The sequence below is a fragment of the Bidens hawaiensis genome, unplaced genomic scaffold (genome assembly GCF_021521415.1).
Source record: "Bidens hawaiensis isolate Kalapana, Puna unplaced genomic scaffold, B.hawaiensis_p1.1 tig00003244_1, whole genome shotgun sequence".
Taxonomy (NCBI): domain Eukaryota; kingdom Viridiplantae; phylum Streptophyta; class Magnoliopsida; order Asterales; family Asteraceae; genus Bidens; species Bidens hawaiensis.
In genome coordinates this window covers 1057882-1081094 of record NW_027491178.1, presented here as the reverse complement: position 1 = coordinate 1081094, position 23213 = coordinate 1057882, and the positions used below count along the sequence as shown (strand labels likewise).

Below are 23213 nucleotides of genomic sequence, written 5' to 3'. Positions count from 1 at the left end.
TGTTTTTGTTTTAAATTTGTTAATTCTTCGAAATTAATTTTTTGGGTTTAGTTCTAATGCGTCGTTTTACATATATTTTTTTGTATCATAAGTTATACGTTTACTAATTTATTTTTCCAATTTAGCATCGGTACCAGTATGAACCTAACCGAAATCGACCGTATATGTGCCGCTTTAATCTAAGTTGTACGTGTGCTGAAACTATTTTGGGTGTTCACATATATTTTTTTGATTTAGTGTAGGTGTCGTGACGAACTTAACTGAAACCGACCGAATTTATGTCAAATCGCCGCCGCAACGCGACGGGTTCCAAACCTAGTTTTATTTTATAAGGAGATTATGACGGGTTTAAAATAGGGTGTGTGTGGTTCGTGTTGGCTAAAACCAAATCGAAAACTAAAACTTCGGTGTTTGGAGTTTTAAAACTGTTCGGTTTCGGTTCGGTTTTTTTCTTTTGAGCCTTGAAAATTTTAGGCGGGAAAAACATATTGTCGAAAATAATGAAACTAGGTAGAAATTTTTTTGTTAATTGTTAACTAATAGACGACTATTATACATTTGGCCAAAAGTATTTGGCTTGCATATATATTAAATTCTTATAAATTACTTAAAATAAAAACTAAAAAAATAAAAATCTAAAAATTTGGTTCGGTTTTTTCGGTTTTTGTTACATGCAAAACCAAAACCAAACCGTTAGTTCGGTTTTTACAAAAACATAAAATTAAACCGTCGGTTTTTGTTTCGGTTCGGTTTTTTTTTTTTTTTTTGTTTAGATTTTTTGGTTTTTTCAAATTTGGATTTGTTTCTTGCACACCCCTAGGTTAAAGTCAAGAAGTGGTAAATAGCGATGGAACGACAATACTGTTGGAAGACGTGGAGCATAGGTCATTTTTCTTTGGACCTACTCAAATTTCATCTATTTGTAGGTTCATACCAGCATACCTCAAGCATTGTAGCACATTTGAGGTCCTAACAGCATGTCTTTGGTGTTGTCAAACAATCACACTTCAACCAAACCTTGAAGATGAAGCACGAATGATTTTCGATGTCAATGTGCGCTTAAAGTTCCAGCCTCGGATCCTGATAGGACATTATGGAAATGTGTTCAGCTGCCCGATTGCCATTTCCAAAGCTCTAGACTTATGTAACAAACCATTAGGACATGCATTGGAGCCTATGATGAAAGCTAAATCTTAAGTAACCGAAGGGTACATGAAATATGTTGCTAATCTAATGGTGCTCAAAGGACGACCCAACATCACAATTGTTGGAAGCTATGTTGTATCGGACGTGACACACCCGGGATTTCTTGATATTGATTTCGGGTGGGGGAAAGCGGTCTATACGGGGTCCGATTCCCATGTTGTTGGTTTTTATACACGTTATATCAATCATAAGGGCGAGCCTAGAATCGTAGTGCCCATGTGGTTTCCAAGTGATGTTATAAAGATATTTATCAAGGAGATAGATAACATATTAGCGTGACACAGTAATGGTCTTGCTATCCGAGAACATGTTCCCGCTCATTCCAAACCAAGATATCCTTGGTTTGATTCAATAAATGAGAGTATGCAACAAACTTTAAGACGTGTCTAATTATACAAATGATAGAAGTTTATATGTATTTTTAGTTGGTTGTACGACTGATTCATGGGTATTGTATGTTGTTGTTTCAAATTAATCAATCTAAGGGCATGTTTGGGGTTGAGTTTGGAAAATGATTATTGGCTTTTTCAAAATGGCAGGATTTAAGGCTTTTGAAAAACTGTTATTTTTTTAACAGTCACCATAAAGGTGGTTTATGAAGATCACATCCCAAAAATATTAAACCTATGAAATAAGCTAGAATCATATTGTAACAAATATTATCCAACAATACTAATTTTTCAGAAAACCGAGCAACTACAATTTACAAAGTTCAAAATGATCCTAAATCGAAACTAATTTGATTAAATCAAACTCAAATTACATAACACATGATGATATTTAAAGTTATTCATTTGTCAATTGGAGTCAATCTGTAATTAAACACTCTATTTAACTATTTAAACAAACAAAAATTACGATCAATCGGTGTAACAATAAAAAGTAAAATACTAGAAATAACCTGTCGTTCGGGAGGTCACCGCTCTCGCTGTCTGATGCACTTGATCTTTTCACTTCAACATCTCTTCCTTCCATTGAAAAAACGAAACTAATTGTACGGTGTGTGTGAGAGAGAGAAGAATGTTTTTTTTTTAATATAACGGAAGCTGAAAAGTATGAACGTTTGTTCGCTTTAAAAAGAGGTCACTCTCATATCATCCCTCAACTATGTTATGCTTAGTTACATTTTTTTATGCTGTATCTCTCATGGTCTCATGTGTGCGTCTGGATTATCCCGCAAAGGTCATGCCCGATGAAGTTAGGGACTGGCTAGCAAATCCAAGCGTTCAAGCACAAACAAGCAATACGATCTTTGAATATTTGGTCTATGATAGTAAGGTTTGGATCTAGACTTCGTTTGCATTATTTAACTTTCTTAAGGTGATCCAAAAACTTTTCATAGATACATTGTTATCTATATTTTTAAGAGGTAGTTTATGAGCTTAAACCAATAAAAAGTATTTTGAATAAAACTTTAATATTAAAGAGAAATTGATGTTGAATTAAGCCTAAAAGGCTTTGTAGTTCATAATATTATGCTTTATTAAGTATAACATTTGTTCATAATATTAAAACTATAACCCACACCCCCTCAATTATTAAAGAAATGACACAAACAACCACCAAGTCAACAACAAATCAACTTTAACCCCTTTTCTAACAAAGTTTTCTTATCATAACCACAACTTGCTCAAATCACCATGGAAACACTGCTTTGCTCCTTAGGCGGGCCCGAATGCCGCCTCGGTCTACCCGAGGGTCCTGAAAATGATAAACCTTTCTTCAACCCAAACTCTATTTCCGCAAGCCTGTTCTCCACGGGCCCCAACATACTCTGCCCCTTTAACTTAGCTTTTGCGGACTTCGTTTGCGCCATGTAACCAGGAACCAAAGGCGAGCTATCCATACTCTCGTCATCTCTCACAGATGACCTCGCAATACTATGCCTTCGAGCCCTTTCAGACCGTCCACTAAACACGCTTCTCAAATCATCATCCGGGCTTGGCCCGAATGTTCCACGGCTAGACACGTGTTTAAACTGCCTGCGTGCGTGAGATTTTGCGATTTCAGTTCCGGTAATGTTAATATTATCTTTAACAGACGGTTGGTTTTTCTCGCCATGTGTCTCCCATGGGCGGCCCGCCATGTACCGCTCTAACCAACTCCAGCCCCATTGCGGGTTCGTGGGGTCCATGAAGAGCAAGTTTGTTGTGCTTGTTGATTTCTTCCATTGTTGCTGTTTAAGAAAGAATTGTAACAGATAATATATAACCGACATAACTTTATAATTTATATGTGAGTAAGTTTATAAATTTATTTACCTGATGAAGAGGTAGGTCCCAGCAGAGCCCAGTTGGACCCGCAAGACTCACCTTGAAGAGGAACGTCTGCGCAGAAACCAACTGGATCCGCAGGACCAACCATGCTCAGAGACGTGACGTCCTTACGCGCAGTACGCAAGCTGTTCCCGCAGGAAATGCCTCCCAATGGTGAAGGACTCCGCCTGTCCCCGCAGCCTCGGATACAAGCCATCAGGGAAGGCCACCCGCGCAGCAAGGCTACACGCACAAGGCACTTAGCTCTCAATCACTCAGTGTCACCTGAAGGAATGAGCAAAGCCGGGAACAATCCCGCACAAGGGCGGGAGGGGGAATACTCCCGCCCAAATAAGCCAGTCCGTACGATACGGGAAGATCTTCAGTACTGTACCTGACGAGGTATAGGAAAAAGATCTGACTAAAGATACGACAGCTTATTGACCACAGTATGGCGAGCAGCATGCTCCTGTACTGTGTCACTATTAGCCGCTGCCTACTCACCAACTACTACCATACCACGTGCGTAGCCGGCAGTTGGTGGAAAAGGAATAGTACACAGCAGGCCTAGTCACTATCAGCCGCTGCCTACCCACCAACTACCAGCAGGGCACGTGCGTAGGCCACTGTTGGTGGAACAGGAACACTGTTGCAGCCGACCACACCTCCTTGGAAACCTACCTTCGGCTATAAATACCCCAAATGGTATGAACATCTCATCTTATCACATTATCATCATATCTTATCTTGTATCATCATATTATACCTGATATCTGCTCTAGCAATCTCTTAATATACACTTATATTTAAAGAGCAATCTAGTCTGATTCTCACGCCGGAGGGTGGTCACAAGGAGGAACCCCCCCTTCTCAGTGACAAGCTCACGATGTCTGTTTTGCAGGTTATCAGAAGAACCATCTTCTCTGGGTCTAACCCCTCGTGGGAAACATCTATCTAACCCCCAGGTTACCAGTAATCTGCCCGGGGTCCGGTTAGTGTTTCTTCATTGGCGCCATCCGTGCATAAAGCTAGAACTTCATTTTTCTCCAGTTTTTTCAAACTTTTAGAAAGATGGTTAAAGAAACTCCGGTAACCACAACCCCAGCTACTGGGGGGAATACCGGCAACACAGTTTTTACAAACACTACCCCGGCTACCCAAGCCGGGGCAAGTGAAGTAAATTTTACGAACACTACCCCAGTTACCCAAGCTGGGGCAAGTGCAGTAAATAATCGCTCACTGGGAATCACCGATACCCAGTTAGAGAGACGAACAAGACTCCCCCGCCAAACACTCGATGAAGTTAAGGCATGGGCGGAGGCACGGCAAAAGGAATTCCAAGCTGAATTTGACGAACGCTTGCGTTCCGTCCAACAGGCTGACGAATTCGAAGAACACTGGGACGATGACTCGGAGTCCGACTCCGACGCGAACCCTCGCCATAGGGCAAAAGGGAAGCGTAAGGAAACGGACTCCCAACCGAGAAGGCATTTTGGACAAGCCTTCAAACCAAAAAGCACAGGTGGAAGTCCACGAGACTTCTCCAAAACATTCAGACCAAACGTTGCAAATGCGGGAACGTCCAAATTTGCAAGGGACATTGCAGAAGCAATTGCCCCAAAAAGTGCCAAACAAATGTCCAGCATAGGCACATATGATGGTATATCCGACCCAGATGATCATTTGAACAGATTCATAGCGGGGGCAACCGTCAGTAGTTGGACGGAACCCACGTGGTGTTACATGTTCCAAATGACGCTTGTCGGGGCTGCTAGAGCGTGGTTCGATCGTCTACCGGTCAACCACATCTATGACTGGGCTGACTTCCAGCAGAAGTTTAGCCAACACTTCAGCCAGCAAAGAAAGTATACCGAGGAGCAATGGACAATCCTCAAGTGCATTCGAGAAAAAGATGAATCTTTGCTAGACTTCATCACTCGCTTCAATTCGAAGAAGCTAAGTCTGGGTAATATCAGCGAAGATCTTGTTCGCGCTGCCTTTATCCAGGGCGCGAACGACCCAGAGCTCATCCGCACCTTAACAGGTAAAGATGGCATGCCATCCACATGGGATGCCATCATGACAGCAGCTAAACGCTTTGCGGAAACGGAGAAGCAACTGGGTAGAGATCTCCCACAGAGCACAAACCTCTACACCCAGAAAACAAGGGAAGACAACGTCCTTACCGCCCGATTAAACAAAAAGCGAAAGCTAGGCATTTGGCAGTCAAGGGTAAACTTTGACACCTCATCCGGCTTGCAAAATCGGTTAGGCGGAAGGGATAACGTACAGTCAAATAAGAACTCCAGATGGACGCCGCTCACCAAAAGCGTCACCGAGATATTCGCCACCGAGGAGCTCCCATGGCCAAAGCCTCAAATAATCCGACTTCGTCACAATGCTGATCGGAGCAAATACTGTGACTTTCACAGGACAAAAGGCCACAACACCGATGAATGCATAGACGTAAAGGACATAGTCGAAGCATTTGTCAGAGATGGGACGCTCGCGCACCTCGTGGCGCAATGAACGCTGAGCAGGCTGATGCGTGTAGAACCCCAGCTGGGGAAAACACGAATAAAATTCCAGCTTCAATATGGAGACTACATGCTGCGTAAAGAACGAGATCCCGAACCAGGTGCGTATCGGCTCGATGGCACTCCCATCCCAACAACATGGAAGGGAGCTCATTTACACAGTTTGCATGTAAATCAATTCCAAATTTGTAAAGAGAAGGCCAAGAGCCACTTCTAATGGAAATGATTCTCCTTAAAACATCGACGCTGATGATTTTACATTTATACTTTATGAACTATCAACACTAATGCCGGTTTTCACCGCATACATAAGTGTGAGTCGTTGCATGGGGAAGGCGGCAAAACCCGCATAAACCCAAAAAACGACAAACCTTCACGCAGGTCAGTTGAAGGGGAAAAGTTTAGTCATCCTACTAAATGAAAGTGCCGGTCTATCCGCATGAATCATGATAGAGGAAACTGAACACTAACCTATTAACAACCGCGCGTCGAACGGTTATTCAAAACAGAGAATTTCTAACAAAAGGATGAGGAAAACCTACACGCAGGTCAGATATAGGTTAAAGTTTAGCCATCCTACTAAGTGCAAGTGACGGTCCTACCCGCACAATCACGAAAGAGGAAGCAAAACTTCAACCTATTATCTACCACGTTCAAAGGTTAACTTATTCTAAACACTTAGAAATTTCAAAAAAGGATGAGGAAAACCTACACGCAGGTCAGATATGGGTAAAGTTTAGCCATCCTACTAAGTGCAAGTGACGGTCCTACCCGCACAATCACGAAAGAGGAAGCAAAACTTCACACCTATTATCTACCACGTTCAAAGGTTAACTTATCCTCAGAAAAGATGAGGAAAACCTACACGCAGGTTAGACGCAGGTAAAGTTTAGCCATCCTACTAAGTGCAAGTGACGGTCCTACCCGCACAATCACGAAAGAGGAAGCAAAACTTCAACCTATTATCTACCACGTTCAAAGGTTAACTTATTCTACACTTGGAAAATTGCTAATTTAAACTAAAGTATGCAAGTCATATAACGTCTATAAAGCAAGGAATCCAATAAAAGAAGCGGTCTTACCCGCACAAAGATTTATATTTCACAATGATTCATTACAAGAATGGCCGGGTAACTACCCGCCTACAGGAAAATAAATCTATACAAGCTAAATCTATCCTAGCAGTGGGAAGGGATCTTCAGGATCAGGCTTCAGGGCCACTTCCACTTGGACCAGCACCGTCAGTAGAGCGTGGCAGTTCAAGGAAAGCCTTAAGGATAGCTAGCCCATCATCAGCAGCAGCAACTTCATTCACCTTCTCCACCACCGGATGCGGGAAGGCGGCGTACTGATTCACTGCTTGGTCGTAAACAGCTTCAGTATCAACATTGTACAAAGGGAAGTTGGAAGGCGGGATGCCTTTCTCAACGAACCCTAGACCAAGCAGGAAGCCGACCTTTTCCCCATCCTCGTGAGAAGCGTTGAGGGCTGCGCTCATAGCATCGTCATACGACGTCTCAGCGAAGACTCGATGCACAACCTACAAAAGAAAATATACAAGTGTCAAAAACCTTTTCTATTTACAAAGAAAAGCGTAAAGACAAGAAAAGCTTACCTGAGACAACGCTTCTCGAAGAAGCCATTCCTTGGCAACCAGGGCTTCTTGGAGGGCAGCTTGAGCTTCGTTACGGGCGCGATCGGCTTCACTCTTATTGAGGTTGGCAAGCAACACTTCTTTAGCCGCAGCCTCTTCGACGCCCTTTAGCTTACGCTCAGCATGGTCAAGCACCCCCCTCTGGTCCAGGATTTCTTGGAGCTTTTTGGCATCTTCCATCGCCAAGGCATCATGAGCCTGCTGGAGAGCCTCTAATTTGGCTTTAAGCTTCTCATTCTCCACGCGTAGAGGCTCAGCAACAGCTTCAGCCTTGGTGGCCCTCTCGGTTGCGTTCCTTGCAGTTTCCTTAGCCAGCCGAAGCTGTTCATTAACAGCTTGGGCAGCCTTGGAACGGGCCTCGAGCCGGGCCTGAACTTCAACCTCGAGGGCCTTGAAGGCCTTCTCCTTCTCCTCAGCCACTGCGGTAAGTTTTTGGTTCTCCTCCCGGACAGCCCGCGCCTGAGCTACTTCTTTAGCGCGAGCTGCTTTTAACTTGTCGTTTTCACGACAAAGCAGCTCGACGCGCGGCTGCATCCGGGCCAGGAGAACCCGAAGCTCATTGCTTAGCCTACCCTCCTGGTAGCTAGCCATGGCTTCCCCCAACGCACCACTAGGAGCAACGTGACGAGCCCACTCCACGCACTCCACAGGGGTGCGAAGGGTTGTTCCTCGGCGAATGTTCCATCGTGGAACATACACTTCATTGGAATCCGACACTGCAAAAACACAAAGCAGTTAGGAAAAGATGATAAAGAAAAAATATATATAAAATGGGCCAAAAGAACCCTACGCACCTGTAGGGTCAACAACAGGCCGATAGCCGCCGAACCCATCACCTGAACCCAAGGGAAATCCATCCAAGAGGTCAGGCAGATGGGAAGGTGGCAGAGATTGGCGAGAAGCCCCATGCGTACCTGATGGATCGGCCCTCTTTGCCGATGACGGGGGCATGGTAGCAGCCGCCGCGGAATCCGCAGCAAAAGTAACCGCCGGCTCGGTGAAAGATGCTGTAAAAATAGCACTCACAGCCGGCGGTGACGTCATCTCAGCTGGAACAGTCGGCTCAAAGGAGTGAGCAACTGAACCAGCGGAAGCAGGCGTGGGTCGACGCCTCAGGTAGGCTGACCAAGCCTACCGTCATTGGCGGAGAGGTACTCCTCTGCGCTCCACCCTTGAATGCGTTAACATCCACGCCTGCGTAAAGAAGATAAGTGTTAACGATATTAAACTATGAAGATAAAAGCTAAAGGAAGTTGTACTTACGGGTTTTCTTGAGCCTGAAAGTGCGGACGGGCGGGGATGAACCCGATGGAGCCGGCCTCTTCACGCCGGTCACCGACGTCATCCTGGGCTCTTCGGTGACAGTTGTCACAGCCTCCGGAATGGTGATCTTATCACCACCGGGATTCCCCGCCACCTCTTCGCTCTGGGTCTCCGAGTCAGACCGAGGCACCGGATCGGCAACGGAGGCCACCTTCTCCTTCCCCTTCCCGCCGGCAGCCTTCTTCTTCCGCACCAACGGAGGACCATCTGCGGATTCCTCATCAGAACATACGATTAGAGGAATTCCAGCAGAGGTTTCAACATTGAGGGGTCGAGGGTCGAATAGCGCCTTACCTGGCCGACGGGCGCTAAGGATCTCATGGCCTAGCGGATAGACCTCCACGAACCGATCCGCCGTTTGTTCTAGGATGGGCAACTCGTTCTCGTCTAGAGCGCGAGTACCCATCCGAGCGGGACCGTCAGCCTCCCGCGGGTCCAGGAGCGACTGCAAGTCGTTCCCCTCTGAAATAAACAGGAAAGAAGTTAGAAGAAATTCAAAATCAACAAAAAGAAACAAAGCATACCGTAAGGAACAGAGTTCGAACCGTATTCGAGGACGATTGGGATCTTATGCGCATCCGCAGCCTTCCACACCCGGCTCATCCCCAGCATCACCATCCCGGACTCCGCAAACCGGTAAACCGGAGATTGGACTCGGGATATCTTCGAAAACCATTCCGCCTCCTCGTAGTTGGAGGCGTGAAGGCTTGGGAGAGCTTGCCCATTCTTAAACTTCATGGCAAGGGGGATGGCGCGAGCGGAGATGAAGAAGAACTCCCGCTTCCACGCGCGAAGACTGCGCTCGGTCGCGCAAATCTTCAAACCCTTGATTCGGGTTATCAGGGTATACCACCCCTGGATGCACCTCCAAGTATAGAAGGTCATCAGGCGGTCAACATAGGGCTCAACGCCCAAAATCCGGCACACCCACTCGAAGTGGCGAATCTTGGCGATCGCCATGGGGTGCAACTCGGTCAAATGAACGCCGTGCCTCTCAAGGACACGGTAAACAAACTTTGTCAATGGGAACCTAAGATTCCCATAAACAAAGAATGCAGCATAAACCCCGATCTTGCCTCTGGGGGCATCGTACACCGTCTGATGGGGTTCAGGAAACTCAGGCTCGAGAGACTCGAGCATGAACTTCCTGACGACGTACCGATACAGATCGCCAGGCAGAGCACACTGGCACTCGCCAGCAGTACTCTTGTCATCAGCTGTAGATTCGAGATCACGAGACATCTTATAAAAGAAGAAGAAAACGATTTCGGGAGAATGCTTGCCTGAAAAGGTGAGTATTCGCCGGAAATCGCTTAGAAGATGAAAAGAAGAGTGAAAGTGTGGATTACAAAGAACCCTCTCCCCCTTTATATACTAATCGCAATTAATGCGATGAAATTAATGCGGAAGAGAGAGAAAACGAAGGTGAAATGAAACTATGACACGTGGCAAAAAGCAAGCTGGCAACAGCTGTTGACAGGACGCATACCATTAATTTCGCGGCCACGCGCCCGAAAAATCGCGCCCACGCGCCTGAAAAAGCGTCTGGAATGACCATGTACTGTCACGTCACCATAACTTCCTGCACGTCCTGACACAGTCAGAAGAAACCGTCGCACAACGTTTCAGAGGTTTGGACTGTTCTTATCTTTCCACCAACTCTTCGAATTTCAAAATTCAAAATTCAAAAAGATCAAAAAGTAAGCGGGAAAATACCCCTTACCTTGGCAACCAAGTAACCGTAAGACGGATGCGGGTACAGTGTTAAGGCAAAACCCTTCACATACCTAGCACCCGCAGGGAATTGAAGCCAAGTAAACCTTGGCAAACAAGTAACCGTAAGACGGATGCGGGTACAGTGTTAAGGCAAAACCCTTCACATACCTAGCACCCGCAGGGAATTGAAGCCAAGTGAACCTTGGTGAACAAGTAACCGTAAGACGGATGCGGGTACAGTGTTAAGGCAAAACCCTTCACATACCTAGCACCCGCAGGGAATTGAAGCCAAGTATACCTCGGCAACCAAGTAACTATAAGACGGGTGCGGGTACAGTGTAAAGGCAAAACCTTTCACATACCTAGCACCCGCAGGGAATTGACGCCAGGAATACCTTGGAAGTAAAGTAACCGTAAGACGAGCGCGGGTACAGTGTTAAGGCAAAACCCTTCACATACCTAGCGCTCCGCTGGGAATTGAAAGCAAGAAGGATCTTCTGGGCAATGCTTGCGGAAACGGAAATAACATCCCCGCATAGCGGGAACGTCGAGAACTACGTTGTTTGAAGCTCCAGGATGGAATTGGTGGTTTTAACATAATTGATCACTATGTTCAAAACTACCAAAACCTCGTGGAGAATCCACACAAGTGGGACTCAACGCTCCTGACTTGCGAGGAGGTTACAGACCTACCCGCATCATACCCAAAGACCAAGCAGGAAACTCGGGAATTTCTGCAAGTGACAAGGACTTCCGCGGGAGGAATCCCCATGGTAAACCTTAAAAAACCCTTTTCAAAACCCTTTGCTTAAGTCCAAAAGTTCACCTCACTTTATTAAACACTCATGAGAAGAACATTGGACTGGGGGGACTTGAAGAGGTAGGTCCCAGCAGAGCCCAGTTGGACCCGCAAGACTCACCTTGAAGAGGAACGTCTGCGCAGAAACCAACTGGATCCGCAGGACCAACCATGCTTAGAGACGTGACGTCCTTACGCGCAGTACGCAAGCTGTTCCCGCAGGAAATGCCTCCGAATGGTGAAGGACTCCGCCTGTCCCCGCAGCCTCGGATACAAGCCATCAGGGAAGGCCACCCGCGCAGCAAGGCTACACGCACAAGGCACTTAGCTCTCAATCACTCAGTGTCACCTGAAGGAATGAGCAAAGCCGGGAACAATCCCGCACAAGGGCGGGAGGGGGAATACTCCCGCCCAAATAAGCCAGTCCGTACGATACGGGAAGATCTTCTGTATTGTACCTGACGAGGTATGGGAAAAAGATCTGACTAAAGATACGACAGCTTATTGACCACAGTATGGCGAGCAGCATGCTCCTGTACTGTGTCACTATTAGCCGATGCCTACTCACCAACTACTGCCATACCACGTGCGTAGCCGGCAGTTGGTGGAAAAGGAATAGTACACAGCAGGCCTGGTCACTATCAGCCGCTGCCTACCCACCAACTACCAGCAGGGCACGTGCGTAGGCCACTGTTGGTGGAACAGGAACACTGTTGCAGCCGGCCACACCTCCTTGGAAACCTACCTTCGGCTATAAATACCCCAAATGGTATGATCATCTCATCTTATCACATTATCATCATATCTTATCTTGTATCATCATATTATACCTGATATCTGCTCTAGCAATCTCTTAATATACACTTATATTTAAAGAGCAATCTAGTCTGATTCTCACGCCGGAGGGTGGTCACAAGGAGGAACCCCCCCTTCTCAGTGACAAGCTCACGGTGTCTGTTTTGCAGGTTATCAGAAGAACCATCTTCTCTGGGTCTAACCCCTCGTGGGAAACATCTATCTAACCCCCAGGTTACCAGTAATCTGCCCGGGGTCCGGTTAGTGTTTCTTCACCTGATGAGAAAACGAATATACCATGGCCCGTTCTCGTCTCATGGTTGCTTCGTATTTGCTTAGTAGCTTTGCCTCAATTTGTTCCTTGGACTGCAAGCTATCGTTCCATTCTTCTCCCGTCTGTTATAAGTTCATAACATTTGTGCATATGCGTTAAGGCGGTTTCTTGAATCTAATAAACAATAATGTGTCAAACTAACCTACGAAATCTCGAGTTCTTTGGCTTGTTTTTGTAGAAGTTGTCTATGAAAAGCTTGGTTCTCCTCGGACATTCTGATTCTCCTAGAATTGATTTGACACTGCACACGAGACAGATTTTGCATGCATGTGAGCGTGGTTGTTGTTTGTCGGTTGCCTGTGGGCCCCTCGATTAGTGTTTTCAATCTAACAAGCCCTCTTAACGCCCGTACCGCCCTTCTTGCCTGAAACAAAACATGAAATTGATAAGACCATAAACAACCTCCAAGGATCAGGAAGTGACCTAAAAAGTTGTCCTTTCTAATAAAAGAAACTATTGAAATTCTAAGATTGACCTTTTTTTTTATAGAAAATTGATCTTGTTTAATAAAAAAATTGACCTTTTTATGTAAATTTTTGACCTTTTAAAATAAAAAAAAATTATTACCCTAAAGTCAAGTCTTTTTTTATAAAAAAAACCTGGCCTTTATTAATAAAACTGATATTTTTTAATAAGATTAGAGAGTGGAGATTGAGATGATTTGGACATGTGAAGAGAAGACAGACGACGAATCCGGTTAGATCTGTAGAAAACATTACTATAGAGGGGAGGAGGGGTAGAGGACGACCTAAATTGACGTGGGATGAGAGGATTAGGCATGATATGATAGACCTAAATCTCTCAGAGGACATGGTTAGGGATATGAATTCTTGGAGAAGTAGAATTAAAGTTAAGGATTTTTAGAGAGAAATGAATACTTTAGAGGCCTCTATTTACCTTATTTTTGGTCACACACCATTATGGTATTTTCTTTCCATATATATATATATATATATATGAGAAATGATACTAGGGGGTGTTTGGTATAGAGAATGGAAATGAAGAGAAAATAGAAATGGAAATGGAATTGTAGAGAAAGAGAATTGGTATGGAGAATGAGAATCATTTCTCTTGTTTGGTACACGAGAAAATAAACAGAGAACTCTACCATACCCAACCCCACCTCCACCCAACCTGACACCACTCACCACCGCAGCCCCACCACCACAGCACCACCACCACCAGCCCCACCACCACAGCCCCACACCACCACAGCCCTTTCTTCAACCACAGCCCACCACCACCGGCTGCCGCCACCAAACCCCCTTCTTCAACCACAGTACACAAGAAATTAAAAAGATTCAAATTTTTGGAACATAAGATATAGAAAAAGGAGGCTCAGATGTGTCATCACTGCCTCTTTGGAGATTTTGTGGTGGTGGTTGCGGTGGCGATGATGATGATGATAATCAGAAGCCACCTGCAACCACCGCCGATTTCCACCACCACTGTCACCCACCTGCGACCACAATCACCCGACCATCTGAAAACCCTAACCTACCACGAACCACCACTTGAAACCCTAATCTCCGTTCACCCGTACCACCTGCAACCTACAACCGGTTACCATCTCTGTGTTCACCACTGCGAACGACAGAGACGGGGTGGACTTGGAGACTTGCAGACTTGGAGACGAGGTGGCGGTTGCAGACTTGGAGACGAGGTGGCGGCCGGAGACGAGGTGGTGGTCGGAGACGAGGTGGTGGCCGGAGACGAGGTGGTGACATGCTATGAGGAGGCTGCTGAGAAATGGATTTCTCTTTGTTTTAAAGAGAAATGGAATTCTCTAGTTTTAGAGAAATAGAAAGAGAAATAGAAATGAAAAGTGAAAAACAAACAAAAGAAATATTTCTAATTCCATTTCTCCCCAATCAATTCTCTGTACCAAACACCCTATAGTTGAACTTTGATTTCCTTTTATATTGTCGCATACATATGTAATCAAGAGCTGAGGGTCTCTCTGAAAACCACCTCTCTATCCCATTGGATAGAGGTACGGTGTGCCTACATCCCACCCTTCCCAGACCCTACTTATAGTTTTACTATTGGTGGGACTCCACTGGGTATGATTGATTGATATATTTTTTAATAAAAAGTTGACATTTTTATAAATAGTTGACCTTTTAAAAAAAATAAATAATAAGATCCATATTACAAGAAGATCATACCAGATACCCGCGAAAAGCTGTTTGAATTCTAATGGATGCTGCTTCTTCCCTTGATTTTCCTGAATACCGAGTCAACTCGGTGAGTTGAGTGGACTCGGTAGCAGGCTGAGTTGTGGCGGCAGACAACTCAGCAGAAACCGAATAAGCATGGGTTTCTTGCTCATTCTCCTCTTTAAACGGTTTCACTTCCTCCAGTGGTAAATCATGAGATGCAATGTCAGGTTTCGTGATGGAAACCAAAGGTTTTTCATCCCCGGGCCCTTTTTTCTTTAGTTTCGGAAATCGTGTAACAAAATTAGTGATGGAATATGAATATACTTATACTGCACTTAGTTATATCAAACCTGGTTTTTCTTTTCCTTCGAGTGAGGACTGAGAGCCTTTTTAATAAAAGAAAACCAACTTCCTTTCTTCCCCATTATATTATCATATCACTTACAACATTTCTGTAATTATATCAAAAAGAAAATTATTATGACACAATATAATTCTTCATTGAATAGAAAGTTATGCACTTTGACATTTAGAAGTCAAACTCTTCGTTTATCAAATTCAGTTTTTTTACAAGATTACAACTTTTCATCCCATATTTTCCTTTTAGTTGTAATAATCACTAAACTATATATCAGAAGAAACTCTTTGCATTGCATAAAAAGTTTTGAATCTTGACATTTAGAAGTCAAACTCATCGTTTATCTAATTCAGATTTTGTTACAAGATTACAACTTTTGAGCCCAAGTTTTTTCTGTTATTTGTAACAATCACTAACTTATATATCAAAAGAAATTATTATGAAACACTGATACAGTACAATTCTGCATTGCATAAAAAGATTTAAATTTTGACATTTAGAAGTCAAACTTGATGTTTATAAAATTTAGAATTCGTTACGAGATTACGAATTTTGACCTAAATGCATTCCTTTTTATTTGTAAAAATCACAAACCTCTCTATACTTGGCAGATTTTTCTTCAAATCTTTAAAAACATAATATCAATTCTATAAAGAAAAACAAACTAGCCATTTGACTTCAAAAGTCAAACAATGAACTTTTAGTGATAAATTTCAGCTTAACAGCTCAAAAATTTTTAAAATCTCAACACAATTAACTAAATTACATACGTTTTACAAAACCCTAATCCTAATTCATCAAAATGGCCATCAAAAACTAAACACAAAAAATCTAAATCCACATTATACACTTGAAGAAACACATCAAGATCCAAGATTGAGCAACACCCAGATGAAAACCAACACAAACAACAAATTCAATCAAATTACACAAAAAAAAAAAAAACTTGACTAAAGCTGGTTTGGATCTTTGAGGAGGCTTTGAACCCTAGATGGAAAGCAGATCTTAATGAAGTTAAAAAAAATAAGAGATTTGAGGTGGGTTCTAATGGGCAGTTTTATTTTGTTTTTTTTATTATTATAAATATAAATATAAATATTTGATTGATGTTTGTAATCTCACTTCACTTGAAGGTCAAGCATTGTGTTGTCCATCTTTCTAGGCAAGTGGTCCAAAAGACACCCAGATTAACTGAAAAGGCGAATATTGTACGTTTTTTGTATTTATTATTTTTATATTCTAACTCGTTATAACTTTGGCATTTATCTATTTATTATCTTTTTGAATAGCATGGCATTTATTTATTCATTTTATAATTTATTTATTTAGTTATAATAAAATAAATTTAAGTATTCTTTGTCTTAACGGTTATTTGAATCACTGACGGGCCAATAACTCACATGATCATTTTCTTTCCACGATTATCGGAGACTGTGACGAAGCTTGGACTAAGATATCGAGGGGGGACGCAAAATGTATACAAAACTTCACAAACGAAGGGAGCCGAGCTCAAATTTTTAGCCGAAAACGGCTAAATTTACACTATATATAAAAATTTTCGGCTTACACTATGTATAAAAAATTTTGATCGAAAACGACTAAATTTTACACTACGTATAAAAAAATTCGGCTGAAACAATTAAATTTTACACTACGTATAAAAAATTTCGGTTGAATACGGTTAAATATTTACACTACGTATAAAAAATTTCGGTCGAAAACAACTAAATTTACACCGCCTATAAAAAATTTCAGACCAAAATGAGCAAATTCACACTACTGCATAAAAAATAAGGGGGTGCGGGGCCACCCGGGCCCTAAGCAACCTTCGCCATTGCTTGGAGACCACTCTCATAAAGAAAACTCATCATAGATGCGAACACATTCTGGCCTAACTTAAAACCCGTAATAATATTTTTTTTTCTCATGTTAATTTCATGTGTATTCGACACATTTGGATCTCTAGCTCCCGATGCAGTTCGCTTCTTGAAACGGGTGCAGAAGGTGGTCCACAGTGACTCGCAGAGCCCGAGGAACCAAGAATTTATATTTAGTAGAATAGGTTTTGCGATCCAAAAGGGATAGCGGCGCAGCTTATTACTCGCTTACCCATTATCCAGATATAGTTTGTTTTTGTGTTAAATGATAATAAAGTAAAATGAGTCTCTATATATTGGTTGATGTGTATTTTATTTTTATTATTATTAGTAACTTTACACTCTCTTAAAGGTTAATAAAAAATGTTAACTTTATACTATAGTGTTTGTTGTTAGATGAGGTTTTATCATTATAGTTGTTATACAACATGTTGAATTAGTATTTACTTTGTTTGAAAGTATACAAATTTAATTTACTTTTTATTTTCTTTGTTTAAGCGTGGAATATTTTCAATGTCAGTCCGTAACGTCGCCGATTCTTCTTGCATCCACATGAAAAGCATGCGTTGATTTCAATCTCATGCTTTCTTCCTCAATAACATGCCTACCAAACACCCACGGTTGTTGTTTACATGTATCAACATACGAATTATAAGAGAATAACATTTATCATGAGATATATAAAATATGTTTGGAAATTATTAATGAATAATTAACCAATCTAAATGCATATTACATATGAAATATAAAAAAATAATCAATAAATAAGAGGGGTAATAGATGAGAATTCGTCATTGTGTACATGGCATATGTATTAGTTACGGAGTTATGCTACGGACAGTTTGATAAATCTGTAGCAATAACCTTACAATATTTGCGTCTATATTCACAAAAAAAAAATCTACAAAATCCCTAGAAGGGTAGGTGATAAATTTTGTAACCAATCCGTAGTAAAACTTGTACGGCGGTTAAAACTTGCGAAAGTCAGAAACCTACAAGTCTACAAGACATACCTATGTCGTACAACTTGAAATTCAAACTTTTGACACTTTCATTTTAAACACCATTTTTGAGTATGGATATTTCAAACTCAAATGTTGTTCAATTTAAAACACTTATTGTGTGAAACTATCACTAAGTGGAAAACGAGCATTTAACTTATACTGAAATGAATAACTACATGTCCCAAAAAATATTTCAAACTATGAACCATGAAATCAATAATAATATACTAATAACCATGGTCTGTTTCTGTTGGTGTCATAAGTTGAATAAAGTTGGTATACCAAAAAAAGTTATAGCTTTAAGCATAAAGGTGGAGTTTTTATGAATGAAGATTGGAGTTTACTGAGGTTAAAAGTTTGTGGCTTAACAGTAGAAGAATCTGATAGACATAACTTTAAAAGTTAATCAGTTTTTATACAAACTCATACGAGTGACTTGGTTCATTTACGCTTTACTCTAAAATATTTAGGCAATCGAATTCACGTCGTCTCCGTTCTCAACCAACTTACCTAACCGATAAAGAACCGAATACTATTTGGTTAGCTTATTTGGTTCATTATCACACCATTGCAAATATCATATACACTCTAACTTAAAAACAACATGAAAACTCACTACTGTCAACAGGTGGCCTTCGAGAAACCAAAGCCGAATGTTACATGATTAACTTGGGGGAAATCACAGACAAACATACATCACAAACAAACCGAATACTACTCATCGAGCCCATAATCCTCCCCAAAATACTTGTCCACTAACTGATTAGCCATGTTCCTAAGATCTTCATTTTCATGAAACTGGAACCGTTCCATTGCATCGATCCCGTCCTCTTTTTCAACCAACTTCTGTCCCTCACCGTTCGGTAACCCTCTTAACACCTGCATATTAACAAAACCAAAATAATGTATTATTTAATATCTAGAAATATAATTAAAAGATTGATAATTACAAAAGATGTTAAAATTACCAGCTCCAAGAACTGAAGTCCGAGTCGTGCAGCTTCAATATCAGCGGACCTAACCAAATCGATAAAACTACGAAGGCATCCGCTTCTAACAAATGAAACTAAGTGATCGAATATTAAACTGGACCTACCCGAACCTTCGGCTGGAGCAACACAGAGGTTACCAACAACATAAGCCACTTCCTTTTTTATGTCAAACGGTGATGTTGTCAGAAGCTGTGTTAATAACTGCATGGCTTCACTTTTGAATATTAATTGCTTGTGACCAACAGAACCCGCGGCTATATTTGATAGCACCCATGCAGCTTCCTACATAACCCAAAATTTAACAAATAAAAATATAATTAAGGGTAGTTTGCCGTTTATTGTATGCAGTTTCAATAATAATATATGTAGAGAGAGAGAGAGAGAAAGAGAGTACCTTCTTTAAGACACGATACTCGCTTTTAAGACATTTATTTAATGCCAGTATAATATTATCTGCAAATTTTACAAAATGTTAAGTGTTCTATATGACAAAATAGGCTAGCTATAGGCCTAAAAACAAACATAACATTCAATGAACCATTCTTTGGGAAGTTTACGATCAAATTTGTTTGTTCATTTAGTTAAATGAACAAAGATGAACACACATCTCCTTTATTCATTTATGTTCATGAAAATTCGTTTACATAAGTTAGATTATATTTGTTCTTTTACATCCGTTTGTTTATGTTAATTTATTGGCGTCAGTTTTCATTTGTTTGTTTATATATTAAAAAAAATTAGGTCAATTACAAATTAGTCTAGTATTATTAACCTTTTGGGCTCAATAGATTGAAGTTCAGATTTACATTTACCCGTTGTACGCTCAATTATGTCCGTTTAAGTTCATTCATCTATGTTCAGTTATTTTCTGTTCGCTTGTGTTCGTTTACGTTCGTGAACGGCTCATTTATACTGTTAATAACGTAGCATAAACGTAGCATAAACGAGCACGAACAAGAATTTACTTGTTCGTTTTCAATCATTTGTTCGGTTAAAGTTAAGAATAGAACATGAACATGTTCCGTTTGGGTTCGTTCGGTTCGTTTACAGTCCTAAATAGCTAAAGGTGACAAAATGTGCAAGTTGCGACTTTGGTACGTGGTGGGTTGGGTTGACCCGAAACAATTAGTTTTACAAAGATTTAGTACATGTGCCATAAAAGTACACTTCTGGATATTTTCAACTGTTTTGTCGATATCCTTTAAAGCTATAACTTCTATAATTCTATTATACCCGTTGACCCATTAGAAATAAAAACATACCCCAAATCAACCCATTCAAAAGTAAATTAAAAAAAGTAAAAAACAGAAAATATAGTAACCAACCTGTGATTTCATGCCCAGGAACAAGAACAGCATTGGTTGTGTATGTATCACCTGCTATAAGATTACCTAAACTTCGTAACACCTACACGTAAATATGTGCGCATATTAAAAGATTATAACACTAAGTATGCATGTAAATTGTAAAGATGACTTTTGACCCTTTTGACCCATTTCCTGTTTAGCTATATTTTCTAATTTGACCCATTGACCATACAAAAGTCCAAATCGGCCCGTTCAAAAGTAAATGAAGCATAATAATATTTTAAAAGACTGAATACATACTCGTTTCATAACTGTAAACTTAAAGTCATGTGTCAAGTTGACCAGAAAAAGGTTTACAATTTTGTTACCGGGATGAGTAATTGCAGATTATTTGAGTTGGTCAATCGTTCAACTAGTAATTGAAGAAGATCGGTCTTCACAAGCACACTAGTAGCCACCGGTGAAAGAGCCGAAAGATACACGACAACCCACGCTATTTCAGTTGCTATTTCCTCGTCACTATTCATTAATAATACACATATGCCAAAAAAAAATCAGAAGAAAACAAATTTAATAAATGTATTAATATTACTAAGCACGTATGTTAAGGATATATTACTATAATGTAATCACACGAAACTAAATGTTTATTCTCTCTTTACGATGCATAAACAACTTACGATTTCCTCAAGTGTCTTAGTATGGCTTCTACTACACCATCAATCTTTATGAGTTCTGTTGCAGCCTTCGGGTCCGGGCCCTACATTCACAAAACACCATTAAACATTACAGGAATATACATTATTACAGAAAAGATATAATTTTTGTAACCTAGTATTGTAAATGAACCGAATTAACACAAACAGAGCATGTTCATGTCCGTTCATTTAACTTTAACCGAACAAATGATCACACATAAACAATTAAACAAACGGAGTCTTCTTGTCCGTGTTTGTTCGTTAAGAAAACGAATGTGCTCGTGTTCGACTGTTCGTCTATGTTTGTTCATTATCAGTATAAACTAACGGTTCACGAAAGAACAAACATAACTGAACGTATATGAATGAACATAACTGAGATAAAACCAAATAACCAATTCAAATTGCATATGAACAACAGCGTGTTGTACCTAAAGAGTAATTAAAACTAGACTAAATTGTAATCGGCCCGTTCAATTTAAGTGAATATATTAACAAGCGTAAATGAACGAGCTTAAGCAAACATAATTACATAAATAAGCATAAACAAACTTAATGAACGTACATAAATGAATGAACGAGGCATGTCCGTTCATTCGTTTAACTTAATGAACAAATTTTTTGTTCATGTTCATTTGTTTGTTACATAAATGAACGTTGGTTCGTTTGCAGGCCTCTTGTAACCATATTTGCCACTAAAGGTTTTATTAAAATGCATATAATTTAGGACAAAAAGTATTTCGGTTACCCAACTCGTACAAAAAACTTGATTGTCTTGACCTGTTACCTGACCAGCCTATTTAGTCACAATTAATATGAGCTGATGACGAATCAAAGTAAACAAGAGGTTACAAACCTTAATCAGATTAGACAAAGCCCAGCCAGCAGTTCGAACCGTTGAACCCTTGTTCGGAAACATCATTTTTGCAAGAGGAATTAAGGCTCCCTGTGAAATAAGAATATGTCTCAAATCTTCACCTTCACCAGCAACGTTTCCTAATGCCCATGCACACTGCTCCGCAACAAGCATTGAACTCTTTTCTAAAGATTAATCACATATAAAACTTTAAAGTTTAAACATTGAAGTAAAATCATATAACAAGCAACAATAATGTCAAACATTGAAGTAACCTAACCTCCAATATGAGCAATGAGTAACGGTAATGCTGGCAACAATGCTCTCGTTTCTTCAGGTTTTCCAGCAGCTATGTTTGTAAGACACCAAGCCGCCTCAAGCAGCTGCATTACAGTCCCAAAAATAAAAAATACATCTTGAAGATAAAGTAAACAGCCACCATTTATATGCATGGTTTGACAGTAAAAAGGTCATATTTACCTGTTCATCTTGTGAGCCAAACGAAAGACATTGTGCAAGTAAAGGTATTGCTCCAGATGCAATGGCGGTTTCAATAGGTGGAAACTCGGATCTAGACAATAAACGCCTTAGCTCACGAAGCGCATTCACCTTCTTTTGAACTGCGCCTTTGCCCCTTAAATAAAATGAAACAATATGCTATAAACTTAAGAAACATCATACAAATTATAATGAACTAACTTACTGAAAGGCGGTTGCGGTCTTGAGTTCTTCAACAGCAGCCGATGTCTGAGCTTCCAAAATGGACTGTTCTTCTTCAATAATCATGTCACTATCACCGGGAACATCCGTATCACTGCTAACGCCCACTCTACATAACCGTTTGGTTCGAAATAAAGCTTCTCGTCTTTCTTTAGCCACCGAAACCGCATTCTGCCTTCTCCTTTGTGCAGCAGTGTTCCCAACTACAATTTCAAATACCCAAATCAACATTTTCAGCATAAATAACTGGTTCAGGCATTTCATCAAACACCTTACGTGCATCTTCAATTACAGTTCATATTCTCTAACCCATTGATTAATGGGTCGTTGGTTGAAATTACCAATAGGGTTTAGCATGATTTGTAAGTGATAAAGGTTGTGAATTGAATCCCTAATTCATTTCTTTAAGTTAAACCAAGATAAAATCTTGTGAATTTGATACAAAATTGAAGTTAATTGAGGTGATATAAGAGAAAGCATACCTGGGTTCTTGATGGGTTCTCTTCTGGGTGTTGCTGAGGTTTCATCCGCCATTGTTTTGACTTGAGATTCTTAAAACGTCCACTCGAACAAAACCCTTAGCTGCCTAGTGTTTGTGTTTCTGTTCCTTTGTTCCGTTT

At 40.9% G+C, this 23213-nt stretch overlaps 1 protein-coding gene and 1 pseudogene across 2 annotated transcripts; both read right to left on the bottom strand.

Annotated features, from left to right (window-relative positions):
• Positions 1–2596: 2596 nt before the first annotated feature.
• LOC143622798 (protein IQ-DOMAIN 2-like) lies at positions 2597–15230 on the bottom strand (annotated as a pseudogene). Its single transcript, XR_013151782.1, has 5 exons — positions 15133–15230; positions 14788–15064; positions 12762–12983; positions 12562–12681; positions 2597–3382 (listed from the first exon to the last, which is right to left on the bottom strand). The product of XR_013151782.1 is annotated as a protein IQ-DOMAIN 2-like (transcript).
• Positions 15231–18663: 3433 nt separating this feature from the next.
• LOC143622969 (importin subunit alpha-9-like) lies at positions 18664–23213 on the bottom strand. The gene is made up of 11 exons (XM_077093976.1): positions 23076–23213; positions 22577–22796; positions 22354–22507; positions 22154–22256; positions 21874–22058; positions 21000–21079; positions 20688–20838; positions 20338–20419; positions 19407–19465; positions 18989–19294; positions 18664–18899 (listed from the first exon to the last, which is right to left on the bottom strand). Exons 1-11 carry the CDS (start codon positions 23125–23127, stop codon positions 18735–18737), a joined length of 1557 nt encoding a protein of 518 aa, XP_076950091.1. The 5' UTR covers positions 23128–23213; the 3' UTR covers positions 18664–18734.